The 12,069-nt window shown below is 42.3% G+C and overlaps 1 protein-coding gene across 2 annotated transcripts in view; it reads right to left on the bottom strand.

The window, feature by feature from the left end:
- Positions 1–1,456: 1,456 nt before the first annotated feature.
- Lpxn (leupaxin) overlaps positions 1,457–12,069 on the bottom strand; it is a 31,327-nt gene continuing 20,714 nt past the window's right edge. For both annotated transcript variants that reach the window (XM_021663523.2, XM_060387071.1), the window contains exons 5-9: positions 9,144–9,311; positions 8,239–8,412; positions 8,042–8,123; positions 2,544–2,692; positions 1,457–2,198 (exon numbers count right to left, since the gene is read on the bottom strand). In XM_021663523.2, the coding sequence (XP_021519198.1) occupies positions 1,929–2,198; positions 2,544–2,692; positions 8,042–8,123; positions 8,239–8,412; positions 9,144–9,311 (843 nt within the window). In that variant the 3' untranslated portion in view covers positions 1,457–1,928. The remainder of the gene's footprint in view (positions 2,199–2,543; positions 2,693–8,041; positions 8,124–8,238; positions 8,413–9,143; positions 9,312–12,069) is intronic.

Here is a 12,069-nt window from a genome sequence, read left to right as displayed (position 1 = left end):
TAGGAAATATTATGAGAAGCCTTAACCCCCTCGTTGGAACATCCTGCATCAGTTCTAGAACTAGCAGTGGTGGTGTCCGAGGTCTGAGTAGGTTCAGGAGACCATTGCCCCCAGGGGTGAGACGTGCTCCATGCCAATTGACTAACTCCATGTTTTCCTCCACTTTTGAAAGTCATTTAAGGTTCTTAAATTATTTTTCTTTTTTTTAATTTTTCATCAATTACACTTTATTCATTCTGCATCCCCCCCATAAGTCCCTCCCTCCTCCCCTCCCAATCCCACCCTCCCTCCTCCCTCTGCATGCATGCCACTCCCCAAGTCCACTGATAGGGGAGGTTCTCCTCTCCTTTCTGATCTTAGTCCATCAGTTCACATCAAAAGTGGCTGCATTGTCCTCTACTATGGCCTGGTAGGGCTGCATTTTTCCTGTGCTGCAAATCTGTCTAAACAATTGTCTAGCTATATTTTAGGTAATTGGACTGGAGAATTCAATACTACGATGGAGCAGCTGAGAGTGGCCATTGTCACGGTAAATCCTACCAGAGTGGATGCAGGACTAGCCACAGGATTATCATCATGGATTGCTGCAGCCATGAATCATCTGAAGGAATGGGCGGGCATGGGAGCTTTAGCAGGCCTTCTGGTGTTGGTCTCCTTGGTTTGCCTGTGGTGTATATGCAAGATTAGAGTCTCACAACAGCGTAATGCAGCCATGACCATTCAGGCCTTTACAGCCATTGAAGCAGGACAGTCTCCCCAAGCATGGTTGGCTACCATAAAAAGCCAAAATGTTACGCTCAGGATGCGAGGCTAAGCACTGCACGCAGGGTCAGCCGCTTTGGACCCAAAGAAGAGCAAGTCTGATTGCATGCGGGTTGATGCCCCAGGTCCCGCCTCTGAGAAAAAGGTATCGGACGGGTCTGATGTTCTTTGGGTGGATGACACCTAAATGAACATCGGTACAAAGTCCCAATTTATTTCTAATATCAGAGATCAGACCTCTACTCTTGCCTGATGCGTCTAAAACAAAAAGGGGGAACTGTAGAGAGCTGCGGAATGCCGAGCCTTAAAGATGGAGCTGGTTTCCGCCTTCCACCTTCCCGATGGTGAGTGTTCTCTGTCACAAACAACTCCACATTTGGCTAAGGCTGAGGATCTGGCTTGCTTCCATGTATGTGGACCTATCTGCATTGCCCACGTGGCACGCTGAGGTTGGCTACCCAGAGGCTATTTAAGCTGTGGGCTGGCTTTCCCCAGGGTCAGATGATTGTTCAAGGTTCCTGAATAAACTGCATTGAAAAAAAAAAAGTCTATTTTAATTTCTCAGATTTAAAAGGGGGGTATCTGCTGTGTGGAAGAAAGTGAGAGAAGGGGTACAATTTAACTGAAAATAGTTCATGCTGTTCTATAACATGGTAAGCAAAAAGTTTATCTAGCAAATGGATATGACAGTGAGTCACCAAACCACAAGCTGCTTTATTCATCACATATGTCAGTTAAAATATACTTCCTCTTAAAAAGAAAAATGCAGAAACACTAAGGGTTTAAAAGTAGTGTCATGACTCCTAAAAGCAAAGAGAGTCAGACTCTGGGCCCACATCTGAAGATCTGAGTGGAACATCAGTAGAGGCGAAAAGTGAGAAAGAGAAAACCAGCGATGGAATGAATTGTGCACATGAGAAATATACTTCCAGAGGGTCTTGATAACATGATCTAAATCTACATGCAAATACATAATTAAAAACATAATGAGAATCATCTTCAAAATTAAGATTATAAGCCTAGGAATATCTAGAAATTCCCTTATTTGGTTATCATTTGCACTCTATTAGCCCACTGAGCAGAAGGTTGGGGACAGAAAGTGTGCTCTTTCCTGTCTTGGTTTCACTTTTACAGGCAACATGAAATAGATGTGAGCCAAAGAGGAACTACTGTGAAAAGAGCTTATTGAAGCAGACTTGACAGTAGGTCTTGTTGTTCTGCTCTCTGAAGATGCCTTTCGACAGCTGAGTCAGGCAGAAAGCGCACACGAAGTGTTCAGGATGAAACTTATGCCCCATGGCACTGATGCAGCGGCCAGTGATGGGCTGCCCACAGCCACCACAGAGGGTCCCTCTGCGCTGATGGTAATGGAGTTCACAGAACGGATGGCCATCCAGTTCAAAGAAGGAGCCAGAAGAAAAACTACTGAAGCAGTCCTGAGGGTGGAGTGAACACAGACAAAGGAAATGAAAGTCAAAAGATAATGCCACCAAATGAAATGATCACCTTCATATTTCCTGCCAGTTACCAACCAGTTGTAGGATTTCACTCAGGTCCTTGAAAAACAAAGACTAGATTACATATTTCAAAACAGACTAGCAAATGCCCAAAATCTGCTCTGTGTACTATTAAAACAATAACAACAACAACAAAAACAACAAAAAGCTAAGATAGATTCCTCTCCTTGGACTAGAAACCATGTTATAGAGCAGCAGGTAATCCTCTCAGGGAAGAATACTCTTCTATTTTTCCTAGAACTTAATCTAACTAAGCATACATACCCCACAGACAAAGCACTCTGGGTGCCAGACAGTGTCCATGGCTGAAAGGTAGTTTTCCAACACTGGGCGGTTGCAGCCACCACACTTGGGTGAAAACATGGCTAAGAAATCCTTCCGGCAATATGGCTTCTTGTCCTTCTCGTGAAAGCCTGAAAAGATAAAATCAAAGATTTGTAGTCTGAGTCCTTTAAGGCCACATTAGAAGCAGTCATAAGGTCAATATTGTAACCTCTCCCAACCTCAGTGTTCCCGTGTTCAAAAACAAGGTAATGTAGGTGTCTTTCAGCATTGATTCTGGGTCCTAGTCTAAGTATTAAGGGCTATTTCTCCTTAATACCTTAATACAAAGTGTTCCCTTGGTCTGAAGTTTTACTCCTGACACTGATACACCTTGTGACTCAGCTAAAATGGTCATCTTCTCAGAGGCATCAGCCCAGCCCTTCTCTGTCAATTCATCTGTCTTCACTGTCTTTATAGCACTTTTTTATCTTAAATCATCATTAAGGTCTGCTGTTTCCCACTAAACTAGACACCATTGGTCTTGCTACCATTACCCAGTCCCATATTTAAAATATTTTAAAACAAAATAATACTAAATCGTAATTCTCTTTGATAAGTTTCTCATAACTAATCAATGGAGGAGATAAAATTCACCTCGATCCCCTGATTTCAATGTATCCTAAACCTGACCTTTCTGTGGGAACTGAAAGGTCACCTAAGTGTGCATATCCTCACCAAATCTGTGTAAACATGAGAACCCACCTTATGCGTCACCAGCCTAATAGCATGCAACACAGTATGTTCAGTGGACTGCTCAAGCCGCCTACTCAATAAACATTCTAGATGTCCTGTGATCATATAGCTAGATCACAAAACTGTAATAGGATGTCAGGATTGTGTCCCAAATCACACAGCTGCTGCTTCTGCCCTCAGCTCCTGTCACTGTTGGTTGTAGCTTGTTGCACTCAATTATGCTTTGTTTTAACAAAATGAGTGAGTTGACAAGATTATAAAATCTCTGGATCTAAGATCCAAACTAGTAATTTCATACCTATCCCGTGCTATTCCTGTGAACCCCACAGACTCAGAGCTCATTTTACTTTTATCTTTTTCTTTTCTGACCCATTCAAAATATTTCTAGACTGTTTAAAAGAAACAGAATGTCAAACCCCTCACCACTTAAGGAAAAAAACAACAACAACAACAACAAAAACAAAAACACCTACGGGCATCTTCCTAGTTTTGTGTAACAGAATTTTTTTAACTTCTCAATGTTTCACTCACCTGAGAACACATTAGAATGCAGATTGATTAGATATGCCCCCTGCCATGTGCCCAGTTTTTTTCACTGTGTCTGAGATGGTACTGAAGATTTTACATTTTTAATATGCCCCCAAGTGATCTAAGTTGGTATTTATTAAGAAAACTACAAGGCAAGGTACCTAACCTAGGTATGACCCCCATTTAGAAATCTTCAGAGCAGGTGGTCTCCAGAGTAAGACAGCAGGTAGAGAGAGCCTCCGTTTCAACCTCAGTAAGTCTCTGGAGGAGAATCAAAGCAATCCGCTGTATCGTAACACTTAGTAACACAATAAATTGAGAAAGTTTCAGCATTACTGTCCCTGAAGCTCTCTCTGGATCCAATTACCTCAAGAAAATGAATGAGAGACACTGACAATTAAAGTACTTCAGAGAGGGGAGGGTGTTTTTACTCCAATATGACTCTTAGCCACAGGGGAAATTATAGAGCACCTGCATGGCCCCTGGTAATGAACAATTAAAAAGAAAGATGGAGACACTGAGGACATAGTCCCCTAGGAAGGAAGCTAGTACCAATGCATCTAGAAACTCAGAGGAAGTCTCTGAGCTAAGAATGTAAATGGATTTAATTTCCCATGAGATTCCATGGTTAAACTCTGTGTGTACTATGCAGCTTGGAATAAAAGTCAGGATGCTAGCTAATTAATGAACTGACCATACGGCACAAGATCCACTTATGAGAAAGCCGGGGAAAAAAATAGAACTGGAACCCAAAAGGAGTTTCTAACTAATAAATAGCCCCTTTGCTGGGTGCCTCCATTAATAGATGTTTTCAGTGTAAGATCATGCTTATTTCAACTCATAATGACCCAATCAGGAGCCCCACTCAAGAACAATGAAACTAGGTAGGCTTTGCAGTCATCTTAAGAGTTGGGCGTTTTTCTTCTGTAATGAAATGATGGCTGCACTTCAAATGTGCTTTTAACATGTTTCTAGGCAACTTCTACATCCCAAATACCAATAGATAGTGCCGTCCACCCTCTCCTTATAGGTCATCAATGATAAACCAAAGTCCAGTTCCACTGAAGTCCAACTTAGCGTAATTACTGAGTTTGCTGGGTGTATAGAAGCTGTGTCACCCCACAGCAGTCACACCACCAGAAATGAATGTAAATAAGAACTTCCCTATAGCGGCATAGGGGGAAGTCCCTCTTCCACTAACCTCAGGTGTGTCCACTAACCTTGTGTATCCTATCACCTCCCAAGAACATGAGACCATGTACCACTAGATCAGGATCACATTCAGCTGGCCAGGGAGTGAATCTCCTTAGGCCCTCTTTTGATGAAGGAATATCAACAATCAACAAGCCCAACTATGTCTCATAGGAATAGCCACCCCTGCTCAGATGAAGATGATGGCTGTTACGGTTGGAGGAAAGTGTTCTGCAATAAATAGGATTCGTTTAATGGCTATTTATTAATATACTCTGATTTATTCTATTTCTATTGTTACCAATACTTGTAAAAAGGACACATTTTAGTATGATTTAGAACATTGCTTAATTAAAGTGCAATATAGAAATGAAAGACCTAATGATTTATTAAGTGCATTAAACAAGCTCAAATGAAGAGCAAATCACTTTAAAGAACTTTGTCTTTTGTTACTACATTATGTCAGTCCTACTGTATATGGCTCTATTGTCCAGTAAAGTACATCAACTTGGTACTGAGAAAGTAATGTAGTCTAGCAACAGGAGAAGAACTAAGTGTTAGCCAAAGAGGAGTTAGAATCTGTTAGCCAAAGTATGATGTGGAATTTACAGAAAGGAAACCTGAATTCGAATCCCATCCCTTCGGCCTTCTAGTTACACTTTAGGACAGGTGTATCAGTCAATAAAGTGCTTACTTTGTAAACACAAGACAAGGAACTCAGTTAGAACCCCAGAACCCACCAAACACACAAATAGATAAAGTAATCATGGTGATATGGTGACACACATTTGTAATCCCAGAACTGGGAAACAGAGACAGGTGGTATCTTGGGCTCAATAGACAGACAACCTATCCTATTTAGAGAAGCTTTGGGCCTTATCTCAAATAGATAGATAGATAGATAGATAGATAGATAGATAGATAGATAGATAGATAGACAGATAGATAAAGGCAGCTGAGGACTAACACCTAAGGCTGTCCTCCAGCATCCACATGTGTGTGTGCCCTTGGGAAGTGAAGGGAAGAGGATCTGGAGTCCTCATCACCTACAGGGTAAGTCTGAAGCCAGCCTGAGCTACTACATGACACTCTGCTCCAAAAACAAAACAAAAGGAAAAGAGGTAAAGGGTGGGGGGGGGGGCTGTTAAGACAATTCAGACAAAAAAAAAAACTTGCAAACAGTTAAAAACAGGTCACAAAAGGAAAGATAAAATAGGCTGGTGAGATGGTTCGTGGGTAGAGGAGCTTACTGCCAAGTGCAAGGACCTGTGTTCAATCACTGGGCCCACATGGCAGAAGAGAACTAACTCACGCTTGTCTTCTGAACTCCACATGGCATGCTCACATTCACACACAAAATAAAATTGCAGTAAAATTTGTATAATATAAAAAATAAGAATAAATTCTTAATGAAAACCTCTCAATTATGGAAGCTGAATCCAGTCTTAAAAACCATAAGTGCAAATAGTTCCCACTATATATTAATGTAATTCCCATAGAATTATATGTTCTGGCAACTCAAGGACTGTAACAGAATAAAAACATGTAAGGAATTATCTGAATCATAAAAGGAGCAGATGCTTGTATTTACATAAAATAAATTACAGAAGTGGACTCTAACTCGACAGAACTAAGAACTAAGACTGAAAGGAACATCCACTTTCACTGTTGGGGTCCTCAGCATGAGACCTCCCAAGAACTGAATGCAAAGTACTCCTCGAGTTTATGACAGAATTGGCTCAAAGTCTGAAAAGCCATTGGAAGGTCAGCTGCTCCATCTGGTCACAAAACACAGGGATTACCTGAAACAATACATAGAGACTCTGGGCACTCTAGCATACCTATGACATAGGTCAAGTTCTCCACTGGGAAGGGAAAAGGCAATTAATAAAAGCTGGCAAGTGAAGCCTTCCCTGCTGCTGCATCTGCCTTGCCCAAACTCTCCCACCTGCTGAAGCTCAGTGGGTCCAAACCAAACCAAAAAATAAAATAAAAAATAACTCCCAAATCAACAACAAGAAGTCATCAGCTTGGAAAGGGCACTTGTCAGAAGGACGGGGGCCAAATGAGGCAGAAGGGAGATTAGGGGGGGAAGGTTATAGTTATCAGGATGCTCATTATACATGCAGGGAGTTATCAAAGAACACATTCAGATTAAAAAGAAATGGGGTCCAGAAAAAGAAAGGTAGTAACTGGAGTTTCCAGGGGTAATTTGGGGAGAAGGATCCGAATGACTGCTGCTTAGCAGAAAGACAGAAAGTATTTAAGGTTGGAGCAGGAGGATTTGTCTCTCTTGCCAAAAACAACCCAATAAAATAAAATGGAACTGACTTATTAGCAGATACAGCTGATTGTTTCAAAAAGCATTTCACAGTCCTGTCAGGTAAATTAGTGGTTAGTATAGTGAAAAGTAAGCTAGAGGAAAGGAATTCAAATGTTAACTCCAAGGAAAACGTGGGTTCATACCTTATAAGTAATAGTGACCCATTGCGGGGGGTGAGAGTGTTTGCATGTTTGTGTGAATACAAGCATGCAAGTGCCGTGATTCATGCATAGAGGTCATGACAGCCCCTGGTGGCAGTCCTCTCTGTGTTTGAGACAGTCTCTTCTCTTCACATGAGGCTGGCTGGCTTCGAGCTTCCAAGGATTCTCCTGTCTCTACCTCACACCCCTGGCTGGCACGCTGGTGTCATGGACATGTACTACCAGGCCTACCTTTTAAGCAGGTTCTAGAGATTCAAACTCAGGTCTTCTTCATATCTGTGCAGCAAGTGCGACACTTACCCAGTTACCAGCTGAGGCAACGCTCTACTTTTAAGTCATGAATTTTCACTTCTTTAATTTCAAAAAAAAATCAATATAAACAAAAATTAGGGAAAGGTAAAGAGAGGACATCTAGGCGTAAAATGGGCATTGTAAGAGGCAATGCTGAAACCCAAAGTTCAGCACACAGCAGTCCCCACGTAACAATGCTGTTGGCATTCTCATCTATCTCCCTTGCAGTTGGTTGTAGCCTCCCTTCCTACCTTCTGCACCAAACACCTCGCCACAGTGAGAGCAGAAGAAGTGCTCTGGGTGCCATGTCTGGTTCATTGCTGTCAACACTTTCTGGAAACAGGACACACAGAGAGGTGTTAGAAGGCTTGGGGGTTGTAGCATGCCCAAGGTTCTTAATGCGTGCTCAGACAGTACACAAAAGCTGGCGGGGTGGGGAGTTACTTACATCCATGATGGGGGCAGCGCAGTAGGCACAGCGTGGAGAGAAAAGGTGGTGGTAGTCCTTGGAGCAGTAGGCCAGGCCACTCCGTTCAAAGAAGGGACTGGAGCCAATCTCCTCCTTGCAGTGAGTACAGACAAAGTGCTCTGGGTGCCAGGACTGTCCCAGAGCATGGATCACCTGCGGATATCAGGGCCTGGCATGGCAGTGCGGCAGAGTGTACCTCGAGAGGACACTCTTCACGCTGCATTCCATGTAGACCACACCTCCTGAGCTATACGATAACAAGGCCCAGACTTCGGTTGCACTAAGGCCCTCTGTGACCGTGCTTAAAGGGTAAGTAAAAGGGAAGGGACATCCTGACTGATCCAGAAGCCAAGCATATATAATCCTCAGCTCTGAGTAGCGAGCCTCTAATCCTTCCAGAGTGGTGAGAATGGAAAGCCCTGGACCATGGATTTGATGACAATGACTCAGAGCAAGTCTCAGTATCTCTGACTTGAAGTTACATTCAGCTGAAATTGCAGTGAGTAAATTTCAGTCCAGAAATGTTGAAGAAAGGGAGCAGTGAATAACGTCATCTCAGTAACAGAAGTGAACAAAAAAGGATTAGGAATTCAAACTGGGAAGGTGTACTGACTCAAATGTCCCCTTTGCTTCTTACTTACTAAACCTCGGTCTTGACAGCCAGTGTCTCTGAGCTCTTGACTTCCTTGTTTTTGAAAAAGGTCTGATAACAAAACCTCCTTAAAAGGTTATTCAACTATTAAATACTTACAAAGCACTTAGCTCAGCGTCCAAATTACTGTAAGCAGTCAGTAACTGGCAACAAGTGCTACAACATCTTACAACATAAAGAGAAAGAGACATCCTTGGACACACATAGACACAGACACGCTGCATCACCCCACCTTCCCAGCAATTGGCTTCTTGCAGGAAGCACAGTGACCCTTGGGCACTGTGGCAATCCCAAGATCTTGTAGTTCTTGTTCCAAACCCCCAAGCATTGAGTCCAGGGATGTCTTGTGATCCTGTTTATCTGGCAAGTGTTTGCTGCTGGCATCTGCTTCCACTGAAACCTGGGACAAGGAAAAAAACCACAAAGACAAATCAGCTTGTGTGCACCTTTATTCTTTTTTTGTGTTTTATGATTTTATGTTAATTTTTATTTTTATATCAATCACAGATTATTTACTTTGTATCCCAGCCATAGCTCCCTCCTTCATTCCCTCCCAGTCCCACCCTCCCTCCCTCATCTCCTCCCTGTCCCTTTCCAAGTCCACTGCTAGGGGAGGTCCTCCTCCCCTTCCATCTGACCCTAGCTTATCAGGTATCTTCTGGACTGTCTGCCATGTCCTCATCTGTGGCCTAGCAAGACTGTTCCTCTCTTGGGGGGGAGTGGGAGGTAAAGGAGCCAGCCATTGTGTTCATGTCAGAAGTAGTTCCTGTTCCCCTTATTAGAGAAACCCACTTGGATACTGAGCTACCATGGGCTACATCCGAGCAGGGGTTCTAGGTTATATCCATACATGGTCCTTGGTTGGAGAAACAATCTCATAGAAGACCCCTGTGCCCTGATATATTTTGTCCTTGTGGAGCTCCTGTCCTCTCCCGATCATACTAACTCCCCCTCTTATCGTATGATTCCCTGCACTCTGCCGAAGGTTTGGTTATGAGTCTCCGCATCTGCTTTGATACACTGCTAGGTAGAGTATTTCAGAAGCCCTCTGCAGTAGGCTCCTGTCCTGTTACTTGTTTTCTCCTACTTCCCATGTCCACCCTATTTGTCTTTCTAAGTGAGGATTGATCATCTTACTCCGGGTCCTCTTTCTTGTTCATCTTCTTTTTTGTTGTTGTTGTTGTTGATGGATTAATCCAGGGATGGATTTAATTTATTAATTTAAATGTTTTATATAACATATTTTGAGCTTTTTTATTTTTATTTTTTCAATTTTATTTTATTAATTATACTTTATTCACTTTGTATCCCCCCACAAACCCCACCCTCCTTCTCTTCCAATCCCACCCTCCCTCCTCCTTCTTCACGCATGCCCCTCCCCAAGTCCACTGATAAGGGAGGTCCTCCTCTCCTTCCTTCTGATCTTAATCTATCAGATCTCATCAGGAGTGGCTGCAATGTCATCTTCTGTGGCCTGGTAAGGCTGTTCCCCCCTCAGGGGGAGGTGGTCAAAGAGCAGGCCAATCAGATTATGTCAGAGGCAGTCCCTCCCTCTTCCCATTACTATGTAACCCACTTGGACACTAAACTGCCATGGGCTACATCTGTGCAGGGGTTCTAGGTTATCTCCATGACTGGTACTTGGTTGGAGTATGAGTCTCTGGGAAGACCCCTGTGTTCAAATTTTCTGGTTCTGTTGCTCTCCTTGTTTATCTTCTTTAGGTGCACATATTTTAGTATGTTTATCCTATCTTATAGGTCTATATAAGTGAGTATATACCAAGTATACACCATGTGTGTCTTTCTGCTCCTGGGATACTTCACTTATACCCAAGCCAAAAGGGCTGAGAAGGAAATCAGGGAAACAATACCCTTCACAATAGCCACTAATAACATAAAGTACCTTGGGTGACTTTAACCAAGAACCTTTATTCTTTTTGACATCTGCTATACAACTTAACAGTTCACCTCCGATGGCTGATCTTGTCTTCTCCAACCTTTTTTTAAGGTGCTGGAGACACCCAACATGAACACTAATAAAAACACTTTTATTCTGGTTTCATTTTAAATTTCTTGGGCAAAATGAAAATCTGACCATTTGTCATTTATTTGCAAATTTTCTGTTTGACATAAAATTGAGTGCACTGAGTAGCATTTATAGTGGCCCCAGGTAAAGAAATAATTATCTCTTCCTTTTAGTCATTTTTTTTTATTGCCAAGCACCTAGTTTGTTCCAGTCAGTATTCTAAGAAATTGTTATGAAGCAGTATATAAAACATACCAAGTTTCTAGCCTCATGGAATTTTCATCCTATGAGTGGCAGGTAATAAACATATGCTGTATGTGGGATAAAGAAAAGTTGTACATTATATAAGAGAGATGCGATGGGGTGGAGCCTGGTCAGTGCAGACTGATTAAAGAAGTGCCTCTGAACAAGTGATGCTTGAACACAGGAACTCAAGAACTCAGAAATACTGACATTCATGAGACTGTCAGCCCAAAGAGAGAGAAGGCGAGGGAAATAAAACCTCTTGGCGTATTAGAAGAAAAGTTACAAGATTAACAGGGCCAGATCAAACAGACTAAGACTGAACACACAAAAGAGTGTGTGGGAAAGCAAAGAGTGTCCAGGTCCTTTATGGCAGAACTTTGATTTGAGTATGCCAAAATCATGAGTGCGGCTGAAGGGCAGCAAGTCTGAGAATAAGGGGAGCAGCTGTGCAGGAATACTTTGTAATGGTTTCGTGATGTATAAGGCCAGTTAAGAGAGAAGGCAGTAGGGGGATTTTCAATAGATTGGATTTATTCAAATGCAGATCCAAACTAATTGTTATAAATCATTCAATTCAGACACACACACATAGAGCCTACTTTTTCCTTCACCGTTTCATGTCCTTTCCATCATGGGCTGCATCTACCTACCTAATGTTTAACTGATCTGATAGACACAGTGTCTCTCCACTTTCTTCCCATCAAAATCTTTTATCATCAAACAGATATTAAAAGCTTTACACCCACTTGGACTTTAACTTTGTGCAGTGAGATAAATATGGGTCTCTGCATTTTTCTACATCCAGAATGTCTGCATGTAGATGTCCACCATTTGTTGAAGACGCTGTCTTTTCCCATTGTACTCTGAAAGACTCCATCTACCAGGG

Source organism: Meriones unguiculatus, chromosome 1 (assembly GCF_030254825.1).
Source record: "Meriones unguiculatus strain TT.TT164.6M chromosome 1, Bangor_MerUng_6.1, whole genome shotgun sequence".
Classification (NCBI taxonomy): Eukaryota; Metazoa; Chordata; class Mammalia; order Rodentia; family Muridae; genus Meriones; species Meriones unguiculatus.
This window is presented reverse-complemented; position numbering and strand designations above follow the sequence as displayed.